The sequence below is a fragment of the Parasteatoda tepidariorum genome, chromosome 1 (assembly GCF_043381705.1).
Source record: "Parasteatoda tepidariorum isolate YZ-2023 chromosome 1, CAS_Ptep_4.0, whole genome shotgun sequence".
Classification (NCBI taxonomy): Eukaryota; Metazoa; Arthropoda; class Arachnida; order Araneae; family Theridiidae; genus Parasteatoda; species Parasteatoda tepidariorum.
In genome coordinates, this window is record NC_092204.1 from 17,911,751 (window position 1) to 17,936,794 (window position 25,044).

The 25,044-nt window shown below is 33.4% G+C and overlaps 1 protein-coding gene across 1 annotated transcript in view; it reads left to right on the forward strand.

The window, feature by feature from the left end:
• The window catches only part of LOC107438284 (RING finger protein nhl-1), a gene marked incomplete in the record, with an annotated part of 57,565 nt that extends 38,780 nt beyond the window's left edge, over nucleotides 1-18,785 (forward strand). Inside the window, 6 exon segments of the mRNA XM_043041085.2 lie at nucleotides 1,731-2,165; nucleotides 4,046-4,685; nucleotides 5,291-5,572; nucleotides 14,739-15,020; nucleotides 16,063-16,219; nucleotides 18,597-18,785. Of these exon segments, the coding sequence (XP_042897019.1) occupies nucleotides 1,731-2,165; nucleotides 4,046-4,685; nucleotides 5,291-5,572; nucleotides 14,739-15,020; nucleotides 16,063-16,212 (1,789 nt within the window).
• Between the last annotated feature and the right edge of the window lie 6,259 nt (nucleotides 18,786-25,044).

The window sequence follows — 25,044 nt, forward strand, 5'->3', positions numbered from 1 at the left end:
GATTGTGGAACTGGCAAACGTCATATTTGTTTCATTTAAAAAAACGAAGTACCCTCGGATAAATTGACATTCCAGATAACTTGACCTTTGTCATTTAAATTATTTCATAAAAGAAAGAAATTATTTCATAACAGAAATACTAGGTTACTACTAGTAACCTAGTATTTCCTTTATTACTGTATAATGTAATCCTAGTAACAACTAATTAATTGTGCAATTTATATAAATGTTTGAAATAAATAAGACAAAATTATATTTTTATTTATTTAGAAGCTACGGGTTAGTTTCAAAGGAGGACGAGTACATTGTTGGACAAGCCGTCCTCAGGGACAGGTAAAATTTCTGAGTTTTTTCGAGCCCTGAATCAGGGTTTTAATTTCTTAAACCCTTCGAACCCAAAATTTCAATTTCTCTTGTTATGCTATTTCAAGAAAAATAGAAGTTTTCCGAACTACTCGAATAAATAAGACTGTTTATCTAGTTCCGAAATAGCAGATCACCGAAGTCAAGCATCACTGGCTGCGGTCAGTGTGCGGGTGGGTGACCACTAGGATCAGTCTGCGCAGGGACCGAGGTTGTGCGGTATTGGTCCTCGTTAAACTGTGCTACCGTAAAGTGCTCGACTTCGCTCGCAGGTCGTCGGGCTACCGAAGCGGGGGTGCCATCCCCTCCGCAGAGGATCAAAATTGTGATGGCATGTCTTCGGATCATCCTCCGGGATGTTTCCCAGACCGTCGCCAATAGCCCATTGTGCAGCTCTAGTGCGACGTAAATTAACAACAACAACAGTTCCGAAAAAATGAATGCATTATTCATTTGAAATGATTGCATCCATTCATGCATGGATGAATGAATGAAAAACGAATCATGATTATGCATGAAGGCATAATCATGATTCGTTTTTCACACATTTTTCAGAAAAATATCTAAAACGGTGCTGAATAAAAGGGTTGCGAAATACGTTACAATTACGATACGTTACGTTCCTTAGAGGGATAGTTGTTTCACACACGTTAATAGTAACCTAGAGTCGCATCTGGAGTGTAAAGGGTTAATAGTACAGTAGAGAACCGATTATCCGGAACGATCGGGACTATCGCTATTCCGGATAACTGATTTTTCCGGTTTTCTGAATCGCTACAAAAAGCAGTTTTTTTAGTGTTAAACCCAACTAAAAAAAAATATTTGGAAATAATCTTAGAAATAAGAAAAAACGATGAGGTAATACACTAATGGTTATTTCTGAAATGATGGTAAGGTAAATATCTTTCAAAAAAGAAAGAAAAATCCTAAAATCTTATGAGTAAAAAAAAGTTTTTTTTAAAAAATTGCGGGAAAATTTATCGAATTTCGTTCCGGTTTTTTGGTTTTCTGATTTCCGGATAACGGGTTCTGTACTGTATAAAAAATTTTGAATTTAAGCCCAATTTGTTTGTTTATCATTATTATTTAAAGTGTGCTTGTTAAAACAACATAATACGTTTTCAATTTGCGTTGCAAGTGTAAAAATACGAAAATAGGATTTGTGCAAAAAAATAATACACAATAAGAAACAAGGTAATGTCTATCAAGGGGCTGTTCTGATGTTCTTATCTCAATTATAGAAAATCCCTTTGTAAGCCATGCTCGCCTTTTTCCTTTGATTTATTGTTTTTTTTTTTCAAAATGTTTGATTTGATGTTCCATTGTTTGTTTGATTTCGAAAATAATAGTATTTTTTCATTTTGTAGTAACCGTCCTACAAGTCGATTCCTGCCAAAACCATCATCCCTAGACAAAGATGACGCACCAGCAGATACTCCACGTCGTTCCAACCTTTCAACAACAGCTGGTAGTCGCTCTAGTCCGATGGATAAACGAGATGACAGGCCAAAGCTCAGACTGTCCATACCTCAGCATTCCCCTTCGTCCAGCGAGACTAGCTCAAGCTCAGAAAGTGAGAGTGAAGATGTAGATAGCGAAGCTGCAATTAAGCGAGGAGATATTAGTCCCTCAGTAAATACATTATTAGCACGCAGTGCTCAAGCAAGAAAGCAGAGTGCTAACACACAGGCTAGAATCCTTAACCAGCCGGAGGACAAACTACCACGACCTTCCAACAGGCCTTGGAGAGAATCACTAAGAAAGGACGAAGAGCCGTCTAGAGAAAGTCTGTCATCGCCAAGGTTAATTAATTTATGATTTTTATAATGTAGTTCCCCTGAGTCGTAGTGGCTCAGGGGATAGAGTGTTCGTCTTCCAATGAGATGAACCAGATTTGAATTAGGTGAACCAGCACCGACCACAGTACTGACATAAAATATTCTCAGTGGTTGACGGTTTATGGGTTAGAGTCCCCTTGCCACCAGGCTAACCGTGTGAGGTTTTCATGGTTTTCCTCTCCATGTAACGCAAATGCGGGTTAGTTGCCTCAGAAAAGCCTGCACAAAGGCAAATTTCTCCCAATACTTGATCCAGCAGTTCTTTTGTCTTCTGGATTGAATTCAAAATGATAAGGTTAAGGAGTTGAACATTGATAGTCGTAAACTCAGAATCGGGTCAGCTCTTCAATGACAGTTATAAAATAAAATGCAGTTTCTTTCCATGTAATGCAAATATGGGTTAGTTGCATCAAAAAAGAAAGCAAGTTTGCATCCATACTTGATCCAGGAGTTTTCTTGTCTTCTGGGTTAGGTTCAAAATTACGAGGCTACGGAGGTGAGAATTAATAGTCGTAGACCCAGAATTGGGACGGCTAATCAATGCTGGTTATAAAATAAAATAAAATGTAGTTTGATTAGGCTAGAAAGACTTAAAGGATCGAGAACTCGTCTCCCAGTAAGGCGACTCAGGCTCGAATCCTAGTGACGGCTGATCGAAATGTCCATTGCTTTTGTAGGTTAATAAACCTATGTGGGTCTAGAGAAAAGAGAATTTTGCCTTCTGCAAGCTTCATTCAAAATCTCGAATCATTCGATAGTTTCCGTTACAAGAATTTCCATTACTATTCTCAGGAAAATCTATTCGACATTGACCCATAATACGATGCAAAATTGGTGCAAACTTAAACATGGTTTTCTAAATATTAGAGTTAATTCGAAAATTATTTCCTCTCAAGTTGAACTACGATAGCGCGTATAATCGAATTTAAGAAGCAAGATCATCATATTGTGTAACATAGCACTGTACTAAGGAACAAATCTGAATGAAATTACGGTTCAACTCATTTTAAAATTTCTAAAAATTAGGTAGAATATAAGGGCTTGTTTTCAATCTTTAACCTGTATTACTTTAGTCTTTAACCAGAATAAAATCTTTAACTAGATTTTTACTCAATCTTTAACCAGAATTAAAGACTTCATTTTGTATTGTCACATGACATCTGAAGAGCTCATCTTTTAGGTTCTAAACTGCTAATGCATGAAATTCCTGAAGTCAGCCCTAAAAGAAATCTTTAATTTTTAGACTATTGTTTCTTTCTTTTTCACTTTTTTTCTTGGATTACAATAGTTTATTTATCTAAGTTATAAAACAAAATTAAATAGCTATTGGACAAGCAGATTCGTATTGGGATACAGTCTTGAATTGGATACTGCATTCCAGCGTTCCAGACTGTATCTAATATGGAACCGTTATTGACAATTTCAAACATAATATTTTACGTTATAAAAATCTTATTGAATAAAAACAAGTTTATTGGATGTAATTCACACATTAGTTTATCGCATTACATTGTATCAAGCTCTTTAAGGAAGGGAATTCCTATCTAATTTCGAGGAAAGTAATGATTTTCGAATACAGAAATGCTTGAATTACATCAGTTTATAGTCCAATAATTATGTATTTAATATAAATTAAAACCCGTTTCTGCAATTGTAATTTAAAAAAATTATGTAGAAAATTTTAACTTAATTCATTAAAAAAGAAACAATTTGAATCTGGTCAAGGTCAACACACATATTGACGTTAAAAAAAAACCTTGTTTTCCACAATATTATGCAACAAAATATTACACATGATTAATCTATACAGGTATTTAGAACTTATAATAATATCTATTTTTTAGAAGGAAAACTTCTATCATTGAACCCGAAGAACGTACACCTTACAGTCGTCTCTTCGACAGACGTCGTTCTAGTGTCACATCTGGCAACACCAGAGCGAGAGACGTCAGTCCCGAAGACAACAGCTATTTAGCTAGACGAAACCGAATAGCCAGAAGCAAGAGTACTCACGACCTGTGCCCAGCTGAAGATAGCCCAGAAGATGACACCTTAACAGCGATACGAAACAGATATCGAACTCGACGTGCCATGCGAGACGCGAGTCCAGAAGAAACAGCTCCGCATTCCTGGTCTCAGTATATGAAGAACAAATATGGAAATAGTGGAAGACCTAGTACAACGAATACTGGACTAGTCAGGAGCCGGACATCTGCATCCCTTGTTGCACCAAGGTCAGAAAGTGATAATAGCTCTGATGAAGATACTCCTCCCAGGAGAAAAACAGATTATTCTAGAAGGGGTGACAGCAATTCTCCCAGAGGATTCAGCCTTCCTAGAAGAACATACATGCAAAAGGGAAAATCATGCTTCAAATTTGGCTCTAGGGGGACTGAGCACGGAGGTTTTACCTGGCCTAGAGGTGTCAGCGTCGGAGCAGACAATACCATAGTAGTGGCTGACAGTAACAATCATAGAGTTCAGGTAAGCATAAGTTTTTCAAATTCTCTATCATTCTAACAGCTCAGAGGGGATAGAGCATTCGCCTTCCAATGAGGTGAACCGGGTTCGAAACCCAGTAATTGCTGGTCGATATGAATAGAAAATATAGAAATAGAATAGAAAATATTAATAGAAAATATAGAATAGAATATATAATAGAAAATATAGAATAGAATATATAATAGAAAATATAGAATAGAAATTATTCTAAGATTGCCACGACTTCATTCTTCATTTAAGCCACTAAGTTAATGTAAAAGGTGAAAATAAAATAAACTGTACGGAGCCTCTAAATATAATTTGTTTGTGACAAAGCATAAATATATGATCTTGGTAAAAATCTATCATATTTCTAGTCATTTAATTAAGGGAATTATACTGTGTTTGTTTCTTTTCTTTGACTTATTTCTAGAATTAATAGCAGTACTAAATATTCCTTTTGAAAATGACAAAAACGCTCAATAGAATAGAGATTAGAGTCATTAGTTGGATTATAATTAGAAAATATTCTAAAATTGCCACTTCTTTCTTTATTTGATTTCATCTTGTGCAGTATTCTAAAAAAATTCTTAATTGATTATTCTCAGGTTTTTAGCGCCTCTGGTAAATATATTCAAGAGTTTGGAACATACGGTAGCGCAGACGGAGAATTTGACTGTCTTGCCGGAGTTACTGTCAATCGAATCGGTCAGTTCATTGTGTCGGACAGATACAACCATCGTCTGCAAGTTTTTGATCCTAATGGTCGCTTCATCAGAGCTTTTGGACATGAAGGCAGATCGGATGGAAAGTTCAATTACCCATGGGGTGTGGCCACAGATAACCTGGGATTCATCTATGTATGCGACAAGGAGAATCATAGGATTCAAGTAAGTCAAGGTTGTTTGAAATTTCTTTTATTGGCATGCGAGTGTTGCTACTGGATGCAGTGGAGTGCTTATACCCATCTCAAGAAAGAGTAATTTCGCAATCGCGGAAAACTTTATAAAAGAAAATAATGTGAACTACTGATTATCCACGGAATTATGTGACGTGATAATGGCTGTAAAGCAAGTTCCTCAAATAACCCTGGGAAACAAATCTTTTTTATTCAATATTGCATGAAATTGGATATTTTTCACGCCGCTGATTTCAAATCTTAAATCAGTTTCTCTTTAAAGCCACAGCTTTCACACAAGTAAAAAAACTATTCCTCAGAAGGCTTTTTTTTAAAAAAAACTTCATTCGATTGAGTACTAAGTGTCTTCTCTTCTCTGCTGCGCTAGGAGTGGTGGTAATAAATAAATAATATGCATTTCATTCTATGATACATAAAGTTAAGGTCATATGTCTTTGTCTTATAAATTTGTACGTTCCTTATAAATTTGTACATTCAAATAAACTAAACTAAATATTTCAATTTAGAAATTGATAGAATTTTCAGAACAAAACTAATTTCAGATTTAAATTCCCCACACCAGAATTCGGTAAGATCGAGTACTTGAATAAATGCAACAAGAAATTGGTTCTCCAAAATAATCTGTTTAAAAAAAAAATTAAAATTGCCTGTACCTTTTTATCGTGTTTAAACCTCTTTCTTTGTCTGTGGTATTTTTTAAAAATATTAAAAACTACACAAAACTACCTATCAATAATTTTTTAACCCTATGAAGAAAAGCAAATTTCGGTTACAAATATTAGTCAGGCAACACACGAGCAACTGCGACTTCAGGCAGTGGATTCTTACTGAAAAGTCATACTTTATCTCTTTGTTGCACAAAGAATAGTGGTCGTTAGAAACTGGTGAACGTCTAGAAGCAAACAGTTTTTTATTTCTAGTATTTTGTAATATTTTAGGATTAAATGGCATCACTACGTGGAAAGGGATGTAAAACAATAAAAAAACTGTTTTTAATTTTTTTTGGTTATATTTTCAGCCTCGTCTGAAACTTAAAAAATTTATCATTCCAAATCAGCTTTGTTTCCTGGGTTTTTAAAATTAGTTATTTTAAAGTTGGCAGTATGTTAGTGATTTGTTCATTAAATTGGCAGTCTTTATAGTCTTATAAAATATTTTGTATGGTCTGAAATAATGCATGTTAAAGAAAGAGTTTTAGTGTGAGTCGTGGTTAATAGTTTGGTGGTGATGTTTGTTTAACAGTGGTGTTCTTTTCTTTCTTTTAGAGTGTTCTATTTTTTTTAAAATAAAAATTAGACTCTTAATACATTGGATAAGGAAATTTAGACTCTTAATACATTGGATAAGGAATATATATAATCTTAATACATTAGATAAGGAAATATAGACTCTTAATACATTGGGTAAGGAAATTTAGACTCTAAATACATTGGCTAAGGATTGTCGAGGCCCAGTTTTCCACAAAAATATTTAAAGCCACATGTTCTCTTTTACAATTATACTGCAATTGCTAAGAGAAGCAATTAAAAAACTTTAAAAAAAGAGAGATGGACAATGTAATTGAATGGAATTAATAATCCAATTAAACTAAAACAGAAAGATGTACTTGTTATTGCAAAACTAGCTTCAAAAATTCGACGTATTTCAAATACTCAAAACAGGGCGCCAAATATTAGGATCCATCATACATGAAATCATTATTCACGTATTGGCTGATGCCTGCTTTTAGTATTTGAAACACGTCGACTTTTTCTAGTTCACTTTGAAATTGTTGAAATTTTTTCTTTGGCAAACATAATTGAATTTTCACATGAATTAAGGATAATAATATTATGTCTCATAAATATTTCATAACAAAACCTTCAATTGTATAACAATATTTCCAATCTATCTAGTTACCAAGTACTTTGACCTGAACATTACCAAGTACTTTGATCTGAAATTTGTTAGTAATTTTTACATTTATGAGTTTATTTCCCCCCTTCATTTTATATGAAATAAAATACTTATCATTTATTTATCATGAGCCCTAAGCCCTTTATATAGTTGTTGAACGCTTAAAAATTGTTAATGAAGCATTATTCTCTTAAAAATAAAGCCATTCAGGGACAGCCCATTGTGAGCCACTAGGATCATGAAGAGTGAGGCTCTATAATTTCCAGACTAATAGTATGATTGTGATAGTGTGTTCAGCATTGTGCAAAAGGCTGTGTTTACTTCTCAGGCAAACTGATACCCATTGATCTGAAACTGGACTGCCATGGACGATCAAACCTTAGTTCTTCATAATAAGAACAAGCAACTTCAAGCCGCTATGGACTATCAAACCTCAGTTCTTCATAATAAGAACAACCAACTTCAAACCGCTAAGGACTATCAAACCTTAGTTCTTCATAATAAGAACAACCAACTTCAAACCGCTATGGACTATCAAACCTCAGCTCTTCATAATAAGAACAAGCAACATCAAGCTACTATGAACTATCAAACCTTAGTTCTTTATAATAAGAACAAGCAACTTCAAGCCGCTATGGACTATCAAACATCAGTTCTCCATAATAAAAACTCAGTACCTTTAACCATTTAGTCATTGCTGCTTAAACATCATTCTTTAGCTATTTCCTATTTAGGCCAATAACGCCTTAACGAATTTCGAAGAACATTTGTGGCATGGAAGATCTGAACGAGATGCGTACTTTATAAAATCAGGTGTTCTGAATTCCACTACGAGTTCTATGATTCATAACTTTCCGCTCCTAATAAATGTCATGTAAAAACATAAATGTACGATTTTTTCAGTCAGAAAGAGTTGGTATGTCCTGAACGATTACTTGCCAAAATATATGGAAACGACATTCTCGCGTTGACACTTTGAGCGATCGTTAAAAAAGGAAAGTCGGGAAAAAGCGGGCATGCTTTCTAGAACTCGCACAATCGTTTGCGTTTAACCATTTCAAAGGTTTGGACAAGTGCCGGCATTTATCCGTGACACAACAAAGCTCCTTTAGGTGAGAGTAGAAAAGAACGAAAGTGTCGTCGTTAATAACTTCTCTTTTTTTGAGGACAAGTTGCCAATTTACAAAATGTTTTTTTTTTCATTTATTTTTAAATGAGAGTTTCTCAAAATAAAAAAAAATATCGAAAGTATTACGAGGTAATACTCAAAAATGTCACACCTTTATATTCTTTTCTGTATTCACTTTAAATAGATGGGATACCTTACACCGAATGCCAGTGGTACAGGATAGAGATCCTTTAATAAATAAAGCTCCTTTATATTCTTTATGATATTCTGTATTGATATTTTAGTATTATGAGGTAATGCTAACAAATTTCTCGCCATCATATTCTTTTCTGTATTTATTTAGTAATCTTATCCCAAGAGTAATCTTAAAGAGTAATTTTATCCCAAATGTAAAGTAATCTTATTCCAAATGCTACTGAAAAGAAGTAAATTCCATTAATGAATTAAGGGAGCGTAAATTTTATTGGCTTCAATTTCACAAAAATTTTAGGAATCCAGTTGCTCAGTTTTCACAGAGATATTCATTTTCCACATATTTTTGGTCAATAATAATGAACTAAAACATTTCATTTTCTTCATCTTTTTCAACTAGTTTCTAAATATTTCTGAAAAATGGATACCTTGCATTTTAACATCCGGCGACCAGGTGGCAGAGCGGTCAGCGTACCTGACTGCGAAGCCAATGGTTGCGGGTTAGAATCGCTCACGAAGCATAGATGCATCTCTCTGTGTTGTTCTTTATCGTGTGTGATCCCAGCGATGGCTGGTCGAGTTCCACACCTGACTCACTTCGAGCATAGTGCTAACGTAAATTATCTTCAGTGGTAGACGGATCATGGGCTAGAATCCCCTTACCGTAAGGCTAACCGTGGAAGGGTTTTTGTGGTTTTCCTCTCTATGTAACGCAAATGCGTGTTAGTTCGAACAAAAATTGCTCCATGAAGGCAAACTTCTCCCAATACGTGATCCAGTAGTTTCCTTGTCTTCTGGATTGGTTCCAAATTACAAGGTTGCGGAGTTGAACATTAGTAGTCGTAAATCCAAAAATTGGGTCAGCTATTCAACGACGGTTATAAAATAAAAAATAAAATATATGTGTATAGGATATGTTTGTTAAGACATTCATGCTGGCGAAGGACCTGAGAAAATCTTATGTATCTGAAGTATTATTAAGTTATCACTTCGTAAATTTTTTTCTAACTGTCGTACAAATTGGTAACTAATGCTCACTGATATGAATGAAGCATTGGCTTTATATCTAATTTCTATTAAATTATAAAACACGATCTCACTTATAATTTAAACTATAAAATTAATTTCGGCAAAATATTTTGAAAAATTGGAGAAACTGTTTATATAACTATATTTCATTTCTTCTTTTCGTTTTCTAAAGATGTAAATTATATGCGAGTACCACTTATTTTCTTGGTTACAACGCTTACCCATGCATAAAGGGATTTTATTTTATGACTGCCGTTGAACAGTTGCGTATAGGGATTGGACAAAATTATGGAAACCCTTCTGTACTAAATCAATGTAAACTATCTCTCTTTTAGCAGTAAATGTTTTGGACGATTTCACATGGCAAGAACGTTGGCACAATTTTAAATAACATGTTTGTGATGTAACTTTTTTATCCATGCAAAATTCGCATCGACCGAAATGAGTGCATGAAGTTAAAAGTTTCTTTTCTTTCTGAATAGCGCTATAATTTAAAAAGTATTCTTATGCAAACACCACAATCCTAGAGAATGATTTCACTACTCCCCCACCCCTCTTGCCGATAAATTTAATCTTCCAATAAGGAGCAAATACTCCGAACCCAAATTTACACAGATATAGTAGAATGATTTCAAAATTGTTGTTGTTGTTGTTGTCGGCCATTTAGGCAGTGGGGGTGCGATTGTTAATGTTTTCTATTGGCGCCATCTATGGTCAACAATTCATGTTCTGCCACATCCATATGTCACATCCGTTTATGGGACGGATCCATTCATTCGTCCACAGATCGTAATTTTGGTCTGAACCAGAGAGCGATAAATCTCCAATTCAGTAACCCCCAGAGGCATGATTTAGTTTGGGAACGAGGAGGACTTTGTGACCCGACAGATTTAACGTGCACCAGCCACCATATACTACAAGAGGAGTCTTCTGCCCGCTGGATTCAAACTCACAAACGTGAGTCCACCGCCCAGCCAACCATACTATACCGGCCTAACATTTTAGTTACTGAAGCTAAATAAAAATAATTAACTTTTGTATGAGTTAGAAGGACATAATTTCTAAAATCTTCAAGCGTGATCTTTTAAATTGTGCCAAGAGTTATGCCATAAAAACTCTTCAAAATTATTTGCTGTTAAAAGGATGATCATTCACGTGTAGTTAGTATCGAAGTATTTCCGCATTTTTTGTCCAACCGTGCATATAGGGGGTCGGTATAGCACCGGACCCATGTCCGAGAGGTCATGAATTCGATCCCCTCCGACCGAAGACTCCCCATGTACTAAATGGTGGCAGACGCACGTTAAATCTGTTGAGTCACAAAGTCCTCCATGTTCCCATAACAAATCATACCTCTGGGGGTACTGATCCAGGAGTTTTCTTGTCTTCTGGATTAGTTTGAAATTACAAGGCTACGGAGTTGAGCATTAGTAGTTGTAAACCCAAAATTGGGTGTCAACGGCGGTTATAAGGTTAATAAAAAAATAAAAAAACACCTGCATATACTCGTGAAGTCATTAACAAGCAAATATTCTTAATAAACGTTAGTAACTTGCTATTGGTAACAATAAATATTTTACTTTAAAATGAACTATAAAAAATGGTTTTACTGCCAGTTTTGTTTCTTTTCTTTGTGAGTAACAGTTCTACGAAATGAAAAAAATATTCACATTAAAAAATTTTTTCTTCAAATACTAATTTTTTATTCAAAATTAATAAATATAAGTACATGCAAACAAAAGTATAACTAATAACAATGCGAAAAGCATATAGTGTGTCTTATACATTTAAAGATACATGGAAACTAATTACCAAACGCATATAAACCAATGTAAATAGCTGTTTCGTAACCATGTTAAATACCCATTCCTCATATTTAAACGAGAACTAATTAGTTGTTAAAGCTAAATAATAGGGAAGACGAAATATGTGCAGCAAAAACATTTTCCTACTTAACCTGAGAATGATGACATACTTTTTTCTTTCTACTTTGCAAGCAGGCATCGCTTATTTTTTAAATCTTTTTTAGAGCTCTTTGTTTTTTTCTTCCTGAGTGGAGGTTCAAGATAATAATGCTGATTTTTTTCCCCTCCTATTTTTGAACCATGGCAGTTTTTTTTTCTGTTAAAAATATATTTTTGGATATAAGTTATCTAGAACAACGTTGCTCTATATTTTTTTGCATATGCAATGCAATGTAGTTGCCTATATCATACATAAGTTGTTTAAATTAATATCTGAGATGCCAACTGCTCCGGACACTCCTAACTAATTTAAAAAACGGTAAATTAACTACAAAGTAAATTTTGCAAACATTCGACTATTTTTGCTTGCTTTTTAATGGGTATAGCATGACAGAAGAACTAGAAAGTGGTGAATTGTATAACCCGACGAATTATTTAGAAATAGTGGTGGATAAAAATCTACTAAATTGAACTTATTAAACCAAGAATCACAATTGATAAACTACCACTTTAAAATATATATTTGCTGTCCGGAGCAAGTTGGCATCCCTGTAATATCATTAATTGTTACCAGGGCTGAAAGCCCTTACATATCAAGACGAAAAAGAGTAAAAACTGGTAACAAATAAATTTCATTTTTTAATTTTTTCCAGGAATAATAAAAATCTATAACTACCAATTGTTTTTAACGGATACAATTTTTATAAAAAATTGTTTCTTCGCAGTACAAAAATTAATTACAGTGAATTGTTTATTGTTAAGAAAAGGTTAACTCCTCCCAAATATTATCTAATATTGAAATAGTTGTCCTACCAGTATTTTCTCTTTTCCGTCTCGCTTTCAGGCATGATGGTTACTTAAATATTTCATAGGTATATATATAAAAAAGTATATCATATATATTAAATATATCTTGCAAAATATACCATAGGTATTGAACTATAACTAAACACCTGTTTTGAAACATTGCAGAATTTTTTATGGGGTATATAACTTAATTACTATGATGGACAAAGTTTGGAGAATTTTTATCTTTGGTCGATTATCTCCAGAACTACTGGACAGATTTTGATTAAATGTAATAGATTGATCTAATACAAAAATAATAACCATTCAACTGTTCTAATACACACGTATTATCATGCGTAACACTCACCAGATTCGAATGGTATAAAAGAGTGGTTGCAGAATTGAATAAAAAACAGTTTAACCCTTTCACGCCGACTATCACAAATACGTGCCAGCGTAAAACAGTTTCAATCAGGGTAAAAAGATAAAACTGATAACCAAACTAGTTCTTCAGCAGTTTATTTGTGGGCGAGGTTATAATTGTCTGATTTATTTAATTCACCATTACTTTAGTTCAGAATAAAATTATTTAGTTATACTTTGAACTAACATAGATTACATATATGATTAAAATAACAATAATTAAAGTAAAAGCAAAGTAGGTCCGTCAAATTAGCAACGTCTACATTTAAGCTAACGTTTTTTATTTATTTACATCATGATTCTGATTTTGTACAAAGGCTTTTATGAATCACCCGTCCCCAAGGGGTTAAAGGGCCATTTACTTCTAGTAAAAGTAATTTGAAGTATTTTTGGAATTGAAATTGTTTTAAGAGTAGTAATTGATATAAGAAAAAAAAACTCATTTAGTTTATAAAAATGCCATTTTTTTGGTGGTAAATATATTTAACACGACCTATTAGGAACTTATTGACTTTTATTTTTCTTTATTTATAAAATAAATTTTTTAAATGCTGCAAACTTCAAAAGGAATTATGTATTTTATAACTTTTATACGTTTTTGTAAACTGTCAAATGGCTATCAATTTTATTCAAAAGCACTTCAAGAAATCTGAAATTATTAACAATTGGAAACCTAAATTAAAAGTGGTGGGAAGTATACTTCCCACGACCTTCGAAAGGGTTAATAGGGGGTTATGACCCCTAATACAGATATATAGGCTTCTCACCTTTCATACTGGAAATGAAACAGTTTGAATTCCTGTGGCAGTTTGTCTCACTTATTTAATAACGTTGATTTGAGACACTGGATGGTTCTCGGAGGGGGTTAATTAACCTCCCTTAAGCATATCAGACATATGGTTAAAGTCTGGATATCTGGCTGGCCAATCATCGGCAAATATCTACATTTTACAGAAAATGTCTGGCCAAAAATAGTGTGTAGTGCCACATTGCTCTCCATTTAAACGTAATCATGACCTACAGCACCAGAGATGCCAACTGCTCCGGACAAGACAGAATATTTTAAAAAAGTGGTTGAGAACTAAAATCTAAAAATTGAAGAATTTTGGTTGATTTTGACGTCTTTTTAAATGGCTCAACACGGTTTAACTGCAGCTAAGGGGCGTATTAGAATGCTGATAGCCGTTGAATTGTTTAGAAGTAGTAGTATATAAAAATTCGATAAATCGAATTTATTAAACCACGAATCATACATTAAAAGACTATTCCTGAAAAGGCAAACATAGGACTCCAAGACCTTACACCAGTCTCAGTACCAGACAGGACTGAAAGCTTATATATACCAGGACGGAAAAGAACAAAAACTGGTAGGAAGGACAATTCCTCCTAGCATTTTTTTTTTTCGAGAAAAATTAAATATCTGTGTAACTTCTAAATTTTTTTTCTATTGTAGCATATCAATAAAACTGCTTGATTCTCGAGCAGTCGTCTCCGCAAATCAATTGGCAAATTTAAGTTTGACTCTTTAAAGAATTAATTACATGTTAGTAGATTAAAATTTCTATCATCCTTAGATCAGAACTTATTCAGGGTGTTCCGCTTTTTATTTTGCACACTATACATTGATACTAAGAGAGTTAAAAAGAGTTGCTGCTGTTATGCTGGTTGAAATTACTATATTGGAAATAAGTTAATACAATTTTCAATGTTTATAGGTGTTCCAGGGAGACGGTACCTACGTGACGAAATTCGGAGGAATTGGGCAGCGACCCGGGGAGCTGGAACATCCTCACTACGTGGCTGTGAGTACGACGAATCGTGTGATAGTGAGCGACAGCAACAACCACCGAATACAGATTTACGACGTCAACGGTCGACTTCTATCGACATTTGGAACGGAGGGATCGGAGGAAGGCCAGTTCAAATATCCTCGGGGAGTAGCCGTCGACGATCAGGGTTATTTGATCGTTGGAGACAGTGGCAACAATCGAATTCAGGTAAGAACATTTAAACGGGGAAAGTCTTTTGCTTGAAACAGTTTTGTAACAATGCAAATTATGGTTATCTTTAAGCTGAAAAAAAATAACTTAGAAAAAGCGCAATTAGCACATTAAATTTGAAAGATACACTTTCAATGTTATCATCAGTGTCGAGCCACCGTCAGTCTGAGATTAGGAGCAGATTATGGTGCTTTCAGCTCTGTAACGGTCCCACAAATAAGCAAATTTCGGGCATACCTACAAGTGACGTACAGCGTGTGTCTGGATCCTGATTGGTTGTTGAAAAGTGGTATTTGCTTACGTTAGCAAATGTTCCTTATATTCGATTTCGACTAAGCCTAGACCGTCAAATATCAATTCTCTTAAGTGACACATTCTGAATTCTTTCAAAGATTCTTTCTCACAGATTTCAATTCTTTTACTATATATTTACACAGAGATTTAACACAAAAACAGGCACGAAACTGGCACAAAAACAGGAACAAAAACAAACTAATTATGCAGTGAAGTTGCCTGGTACATGAAACAAAAATATGCCACCGTTACAATAAAATACATAAACAAATAATTAAAACTGCTAAACAAATAGTTAAGTGAAATAAGTAGACAAGAAAGAATTATATTTCAACTTTATGAAAGAATTATATTAATTCGATGTTCGATGCGGCGCAGAATTTAATTAACTTATCATTAATTAACATTCTGTCTTATGTATATAAACTTAGCTTAACTTTAATACGCCATTTTGCTGATAAAGATTAGCTGACGTTATAGGTCACATGTGTGGGTATGGGAGGTCTTCTTCTTTTTAAAGTTTAAGTATTCAATTAATGTAAATTTTGCTATCAATTTTATTCAAATTTATTTAATTAATAATAATCAAAATTATTTTATCAAAAATAAAACAAAACATCATAAATTTTATTATCACTTATGTTATTATTTAAGAAAACTTGGCTACTTACTTGGCTACTCAACTAGTAATTGTATTTTCGTAATTGTACTTGGACATATTGCTAATATGTATCGTTCTTTCTAGATCTTCCACCCGGACGGGACTTTCCTCAAGGCTTTTGGGACTTGGGGTTCGGGTGATGGAGAGTTTAAGGGTCTGGAAGGCATCGCCGTATCCCCCACCGGACAGATACTAGCCTGCGATAGAGAAAACCATCGAATACAAGTCTTCTGATAATCCAGTAAAATAAAAATTATTTTCATTGTTTACTTTTCTATTTTAAATTGGAGCGTAAAATAACGTTCGTAACATTTCCCACGAAACAAAGTGGTTGCCTCTCTAAAACGTGATTTTCGACGCAATTTGCATTAGACTTGATGGAATTGTGATTTTTGACGAAAATTGCAATTGCAAAAAACAAGCTGGATTATTAGAAGGAACAGCAGGTTTTGTAAAGCTCTGAAACTTAGTATTTTCATATCTTAAGAAGAACTGTTGATAGTTTCATATCTTACAAAGATTGAAATAAAAAAAAAGAAAAAAAAAGCTATGGACTAAAAAGAAAAATTAACAGAGAAAAGTTACTTATGTGTTTAGAAGAAATGTAAAAAATCACCATAGTATATAATTTCGCTTATATAATTTTAGTAATACGTACTGTTGTTATTATGTTAATTAATGCAGTTGTAATCAGGAATTTTACAACGGTTTTTCCGTAGTTTCAAAAAATATTTTTTTCCAGTGGTAGCAAAGATAGCGTATTAATATTTTAATGAATTAAAATTAAAAGAACGTTTTTCCACCACTACTTATGAATATTTTAAACGATATTTTAAAAATTAGATTGAAAAATAGCCATACACTAAAATCTTTATTTGGGTCAGATAAAAAATCTATTTGTTTTTAAAGTATATAGGTTTTGGTTTGCTTCCTCTAATAATTGTATTTCACACTGTTAGAGGTTATGTAATAGGTACCAAATATGCCAATATAGGTACGAAGTATTTTACTGATTTATTTGGTAATTGTTAAAACTGCACCAATACAAATTCTGTTTTAACCCTTTCGGCGAAATACGGCGAAAAATCAGCAGGGGTGAAAGCGAGACGGAAAAGAGGAAAGGCTGGTAGTAAAATCATTTCAGTTATGGCTAGTTTTGGGGAGGAGTTTACTTATTCTTTTTTTAAATTTTTCAACAATATCTACTTTATCTTGGAAAGGAAGCAGTTTTATATATATGCCAAAATTATAAAAGAAATCTTGATGGTTACAGATATTTCATTTTTTTCGAAAAAAATGCTGGAATGAAGTGTTTTACGTACCAGGTTTTTCTCTTTTCCGTCTTGCTATATAAGGGCTTTCACCCATGGACTGGGACAGCAAATGTCCCGTCCGGTGCGAAAGGGTTAATAAAGTTAGAGGCGAACTGCCTAAATCGTATCACTTTTCACTTATAAATTTTTAACAATCACAAATCACTGACAAATGCATTTGAGATATTTTAATAATAAAATATAGTTATTCAGAGCTACTTATTTTTTTTATTTTTTTTGTAAAAATATTTTTGCAGTAGGGTTATGAAAATTAATTCTTTTTACAAGCTCTGCAAGTAGTACGATTTAGGAAACCAGTTGCCTAATTCGTATCACCAGCTCCCTAAATCGTACCGACCTGGAAAATTTGAGGAAAAATTGAGTAAATAAATAAATCGAGAATTCGTAATCCAAAACAAGAGTTAAGTTTTTACTGTAAAATACACTCCTACGTTTTCTTGTTACGAGGTCAGTAAATGGCATTGTAAGTCAAAAAAAGTTGCCATAATACATGCAGTTTGTTACTAGAAAGCTCAAGTACGACTTTTACTTGGAAAAAACATAATTAATAATAAAAATGAACACTCAGGAATTAATAAAAAAAATTAAAAATTGTGATCACTTTATTACGATCGCTGGTTGCCCATTGGGCAATTGCTTTTTTTTCTGGTTTGACTCCGATAAAAGCCACAACATTTCAAATAATGAGTTGTACAAACTGTCCCGATTGATGTCCAACTGTCTCAAATGTCGTCTGATTAGTTTACAAATCCTGACTATATACGTGTTTCAAGACGTTAGAAATTACTTTTCCTTCTTCTGTATTCATATTTATATAAGTAAGTAATTAAAAGTTAATTTTAAAAAGAATAGAAAAAATTCTGTAGAGTATTATTCTATAAATACATTAAGAATGACTGTTGGTGAAAATAAAAAGAAAAAAAAAATGAATTCTAAAAAAATTATTAAACAACAGCGGTCGCCATAGCAACGCAATGACGACGCATGCGCATTGTTCACTATTACTCTTGAACACAGTTGACGTCCAAATAAGGCACGCACGCCATCAAAACCAAAACAATACCCATTTTGCAAAAGGGTAAAAAATAGTTGAAATTATTTTAGATTTATAAATTGTGTTGGTATATGTCTTTTAGTTACGGGCATGATTTCTTGATGTTATTCAATACTAATTTATAGATTCTTTTCTTTTTTATATATATTCATCCCGTATTTAACTGGTATACAGCTAGTAAACTAAGCAATTTTTTGTACTAATGTGTGTTTCTCTCTTTTATTTCTTAGCAGTTTGTTTTGGTGCAAGTGCTTCCAGACCTGAAAGAAAAAAGTTGTATTGAATTCCTTTTCGTGTGGCTTTGCTAACACTTTGTATAGCTTCTTTGTACACAAATGCTTCTCTTGATCCTCTTTGTTACAGATTCACTCTTTTTTTGTAACTAATTCTGTTGCTAATAAAGATCAATTTTATTCTCAGTCTCATTTTTCTAAATAAAATCAATTATGATAAGAAAAAAACTTTACTGTTATGAATACTGGCTGTCAACTATCACATTTTTAGTAAAAGATTTTATAGAGTAGTAGACAAGTAAAAACAAAGCTTTAAGAATTTTCGGTAATTTTGGTAACATTTTTAAAGCCTCATCACGAGACAACTTGGACCAAGCGGTGTTCCCTATGACCATTTGAATCTAGGGCTGCCAACTTTCAACGCTTTTTGTAAAAATTTAGTCCAGTGGTAGTTAAGTTTATGTTTTAATGCAGTATTTTTTAATTCATTTAAACTTATTTTCCACACCACTATATATAAATGATTTAAAAGTTCTTATCGAACGCCATTTTTTTTTCAACTTCAGGTGCTCCGCGGTTCTTGAAAAATTTTAGTAGTGGTATTACGTTTAGATTAATGCTTAAAGATATTTCTTATATTAGTATGCTACTTCGTTGTTAAGAGATTTGGAAATTGGAATTTTCATGCATGTAAACTTTTTTTGGAAAATATTTTTTACTGGTAGTTACACAGAAATTAAATTATCGATATTTGTCGAATTTTCGTTACCACTTTTTAAAAGTTACAAGACCCGAGGGAACCCTGCAGCTCTCTCATGGCGTGGCTTTTAAAATGTTAACAAAATTATCAAAAGTTCTGAATGTTTTGGTTTTTAAACGTCTACCACTCTATAAAATATTTTGCAAAAAGCGTAGTAGTTGGCAGGCGTGCCTTTGCATATGGTGTGGTAAATAACTTTAAATCAAATTTACGAAACAAAGAATATTCATAAACTTAGCTACCACTAGAAGAACATTTTCCAAAAAAACATAGAAAGTTGACAGCCCTATAAATATCTTTACTTCTAGCAAGGTGCTTGTTTTCCAGTAACAGCCGCCCCATAGACGGCTGAACTCAAACTGTTTTTATTATAAATTTCTGTAATATTACATGATGTATGGGATATGGGCCTTCTTCGCGGCCCAGGTGCCCATTTTTTGTAAATAAAAGTAAATATCTTTACTAATTTTCAATGTACACATGGACGCCAATTGATTCGAACCTTCTGAAAGCTTTGATTTTAAATGTCTACCACCGTGTATAATAATTTGAGAAACTCGTAGTAGTTGGCAGCACTGTATATCAAATTGTCTAAACTGAAAATGAAAATTTAAAATATTAAATTAGTGACGACTAAAAAAGTTTTCTCATAAACAGAGAAAGTTGGCATCTCAGCATCTTGTGAATGAGGGCTTATTGGTAAAAATACATTTGCAGGCTTGTGTGCTCAATTTAGGCTCATGAGGTTTTGTCAAACAAGTAGAAGGATTGTTAGCACAATTCAGAGAAGAAAAAAAACGCGAAGATACAGGTCTAGGACATAAAACGCAGAGATGCCAACTGCTCCGGACACGCCAAAATAATTTAAAAAACGGTAAAGAATTGCANCTTATTTCTCAGCAGTTTGTTTTGGTGCAAGTGCTTCCAGACCTGAAAGAAAAAAGTTGTATTGAATTCCTTTTCGTGTGGCTTTGCTAACACTTTGTATAGCTTCTTTGTACACAAATGCTTCTCTTGATCCTCTTTGTTACAGATTCACTCTTTTTTTGTAACTAATTCTGTTGCTAATAAAGATCAATTTTATTCTCAGTCTCATTTTTCTAAATAAAATCAATAATGATGAGAAAAAACTCTACTGTTATGAATACTGGCTGTCAACTATCACATTTTTAGTGAAAGATTTTATAGAGTAGTAGACAAGTAAAAATAAAGCTTTAAGAATTTTCGGCAATTTTGCTGACACTTTTAAAGCCTCAACACGAGAGAACTGGGACCAAGCGGTGTTTCATAGAGCTGCCAACTTTCTATCCTTTTTGTAAAAATTTAGTCTAGTGGTAGCTAAGTTTATGTTTTAATGTATTATTAATTCATTTAAACTTATTTTCCACACCACTATATATAAATGATTTAAAAGTTCTTATCGAACGCCATTTTTTTTCAGCTTCAGGGGTTCCTCGGTTCTAGAAAAATTTTAGTACTGCATACCTGCCAACTCTTCCGGTTTTTCCGGAAGATTTTAATTTTGTATTTAAAGTTGTACCGAAACTCATGTCATGTCATTAAAATTTTTGAATTATAATAATAATTATAAATGAGTTTGACCACCACTACGTTTAAATCAAATATATAAAAGCATACTAATCTTAACGTTAGCGAATTTTAACCTAGTCAAAATATAAATATATTTTTGAGTAAGGTTGTTTTTCGGTAATTGTTTTACTACCACTTGGAAAATTCATTCTCAGAAAGAGTGAAAGTTGGCAGGTATGGTAGTGGTATTACGTTTAGATTAATGGTTAAAGATATTTCTTATTTTAATATGATACTTCGTTGTTAAGTGGTTTGGAAGCTGGAATTTTCATGCATATATACTTTCTTTGGAAAACATTTTTTACTGGTAGTTACACAGAAATTAAACTATCGATATTTGTTGAATTTTCGTTACCACTTTTTAAAATTTACAAGAGCTGAGGAAACCCTGCAGCTCTCTCATAGCGAGGCTTTTAAAATGTTAGCAAAATTATCAAAAGTTCTGAATGCTTTGGTTTTTAAACGTCTACCACTGTATAAAATATTTTGCAAAAAGCGTAGTAGTTGGCAGGCGTGCCTTTACATATGGTGTGGAAAATAACTTTAAATCAAATTTACGAAACAAAGAATAATACATTAATTCATAAACTTAGCTACCACTAGAAGAACATTTTCCAAAAAAACATAGAAAGTTGACAGCCCTGCAAATATCTTTACTTCTAGCAAGGTACTTGTTTTTCAGTAACAGTCGCCCTATAGACGGCTGAACTCAAACTGTTTTTTATAATAAATTTCTGTAATATTACATGATGTATGGAATATGGGCCTTCTGCGCCGCCCAGGTGACCAATTTTTGTAAATAAAAGTAAAGTAAAAGTAAATATCTTTACTAATGCTTGGTGCAACATCACCACATCACTCCTTAAAAAACTCAAAACATGCCAGAACAAAATCCTCAGGAAAATAACAAAAGCAAGATGGTTTATCAGAAATAAAAACATACATCGCGACCTCAACATAGATTCTTTAGAACATCACATTGCAAAGCTAAATTTCAGATTTCTTGAAAAAACCATAAATTGTGACACCGCAGGATTCAACGAAATTTTTACTTTTGAAAACTTAAGAGAAGACATAAACCTCAGACCGATGGCAGCTCATTTTTGTAGTGACGTAATTTTATCTAAAATTCAAAATATTTAACTTCCTTTTACTTCAATTGCATTCCAATTACCAGAAGAACCACCCCAAAGATCAAAATTCAAGACGAATGGGAAAAAGGCCGCTAACGGCCCCAGGCGCCCAGATAAATGTTGATGATGATGATATCTATACTAATTTTCAATGTACACATGGGTCCCGCAGTGGACTGATTGCTATGACACGGTTCCCAGCAGATCACCGAAATCAAGCATCACTGGCTACGGTCAGTGTGCGGGTGGGTGACCACTTGGATCAGTCTGCGTAGGGACCGAGGGTGTGCGGTATTGGTCCTCGTTAAACTGTGCTACCGTAAAGTGCTCGACTTCGCGCGCAGGTCGTCGGGCTACCGAAGCGGGGGTGCCATCCCCTCCGCAAAGGATCAAAAATGTGATGGCATGTCTTCGGATCATCCTCCGGGATGTTTCCCAGACCGTCGCCAATAGCCCATTGTGCAGCTCTAGTGCGACGTAAATTAACAACAACAACAATGTACACATGGATGCCAATTGATTAGAAACTTCTAAAAGCTTTAGTTCTTAAATGTCTACCACTCTATATAATAATTTTCAAAATGCGTAGTAGTTGTCTAAATCAAATTGTCTAAGCCGAGAATAAAAATTTTAAATACATTAAACTAGTTACGACTAAAAAAGTTTTCTCTTAAACAGAGAAAGTTGGCATCTCAGCATCTTGTGAAAGACTATTTATTGGTAAAAAATACATTTGCAGGCTCGTGTGCTCAATTTAGTCTCATGAGGTTTTGTCAAATAAGTAGAAGGATTGTTAGCACAAATCAGAGAAAAGAATCGCGAAGAAACAGGGGTAGGACAAAAAAAAAAAAAAAAAAAAANAAAAAAAAAAAAAAAAAAAAAAAAAAAAAAAAAAAAAAAAAAAAAAAAAAACGAGCTATTAAATTTCAAAGTGACCTACCTGATCACGCTATTTAGTCGAAAATGACATCATTGTTTGCGTGAAGGAAGATTGGCTGCGTTGAAGCGATTTTAGAAAATTGCTAAAAATGTTGCCTCTGAACAAGTTAGTTTTTGAGTTTCTTTATTTCTATTTAATAATTTATTGACTTTATAATAATAAACCATTCAAGATATATTACTACATTTTTTTTCAGACGTGTTTTTTTTTAGCCTAACATGTCAAAAAATTTAATTTAAATAAAAGAAATGTGTGTTTAATAGAAAAAAAAAATAATACTAAAAATAATGATAGTATTACAGTGGAAGAAAAATAATGATAGTACTACAGTGGTTAAGTCTTATTAAGAGCTGATAGGTAATAAATATAAATACTGTGACTGTAAGACAGTATTTTGTTTTGCTTTAGTTATAAATGTTATAATGTATAATGCATACAACCAAATAAATATTTAAGTCAAGTAAACGCCAGTTGATACATACCATGTCCCTTCCCAAATCTAGTGATGTCATTTTCGACCAATAGCAGGATCCGGCCATTTTGAAATTTAATCACTCGTGACAAAAATATGGAAATATAGTATCTTTATGCAAACAATCATTTAGCAATCTAATGTTTCGGAAGGTTTCACGAGGCAAAACTGTTGTCACAATTTGAAAGATCTTGCTTAAAACTTTTAGAAATTGTGTCTATTTTTACCCATGAAAATCTTCTTAAATAAACGTATTAGATCCTCGTCTTCATAAATATAGTTTGTCTACTGTAAGAACTCCCATCGACATGAAGTCTGAGGCCGTCTGCTGCTATGGAAACAAGAATAGCGCATTTCAGGGAGGGTAGCTTCTTTTCACTCTACGGCTGTTCTAAACAGTGACCGCACACCCCACTTTAAATAGTTATACCTCGTTACCATAGTCACCTCCACCGGTCCAGTCGAATGGCTAGGAGAGTTCTTACTTTAAACAAACTATACCACAAAATAAATATTTAAGTCACGTAAACGACAGTCGATACGTACCATCTCCCTTCCCACAAGTAGTGCATGTCATTTTCGAACAGTAGCGTGATCCGGCCAAATTCGAAATTTAATCGTTTATGACAAAAACATAGATACACTTTTACAGTAACTCTATGCTAGCAATCTTTAAGCAATTAAATGTTTCAGAAGGTTCGACGAGGCAAAACTGTTCGAAAAATTTGAAAGATTATGCTGGAAGCTTTTAGAAATTGTATCTTTTTTACCTATGCAAATCTTCTTCGTAAATAGACGTATTAGAGCTTCGTCTTCTTCATAAATAGATGTATATCATCTAAATAGCGCTAACAATGAATCGTTGCTTCGATAATAAGTACGACAAGCTGTACGTGCCACGAATCGTGCCCGTGACGAATTGTACCGACGACGAATTTTAACCGTGACGAATTGTGTCTACGACGAATTGTTACCGTGGCGAATTGTGTTCTCGACGAATTATCCCACTAGAATTTGTGCGCGTCTAATGATCGTCATGATGAATTGTGCGCGGAGAGAAGCGACGCAGAACCATGGTAAAAGTTAAAAGCTAATAAAAGAAAATTAATTTGTGCTTTCTTTATTATAATATTAATGCCACTTTTTAAATTTTCTTTAAATATTGGTTCTCTAATCAAATAGAAATCGAATTTTTTTTCTCCGAAAAGCCATTTATATGAAACTAGCACGAGCTAAATATACGATTAAAAGCCTTTTCGTCCACTCTATTTCGCTCGTTTAGTTCAAGTAAGACAATTTTCTAAAAAAAATTTTTTTCTTAAAAAACGGTTAAAAATAGATAAAAAAAATTTTTTAAATTCTTCCCTATGTCTTATATTATTTTTTTGTTAAAAATAAAAATGGGGGGAACAGTGGCATTACTATATTCTGTTCTAGATCATACGTATATCCCTTAAATTTTCAGCTTCTAGCCAAGTATTTTTCACAATTAAAGTGGTGTGAAAATTTTATATTTTAGCTAATAATTTAAAATTTTTTAAATTTAAATA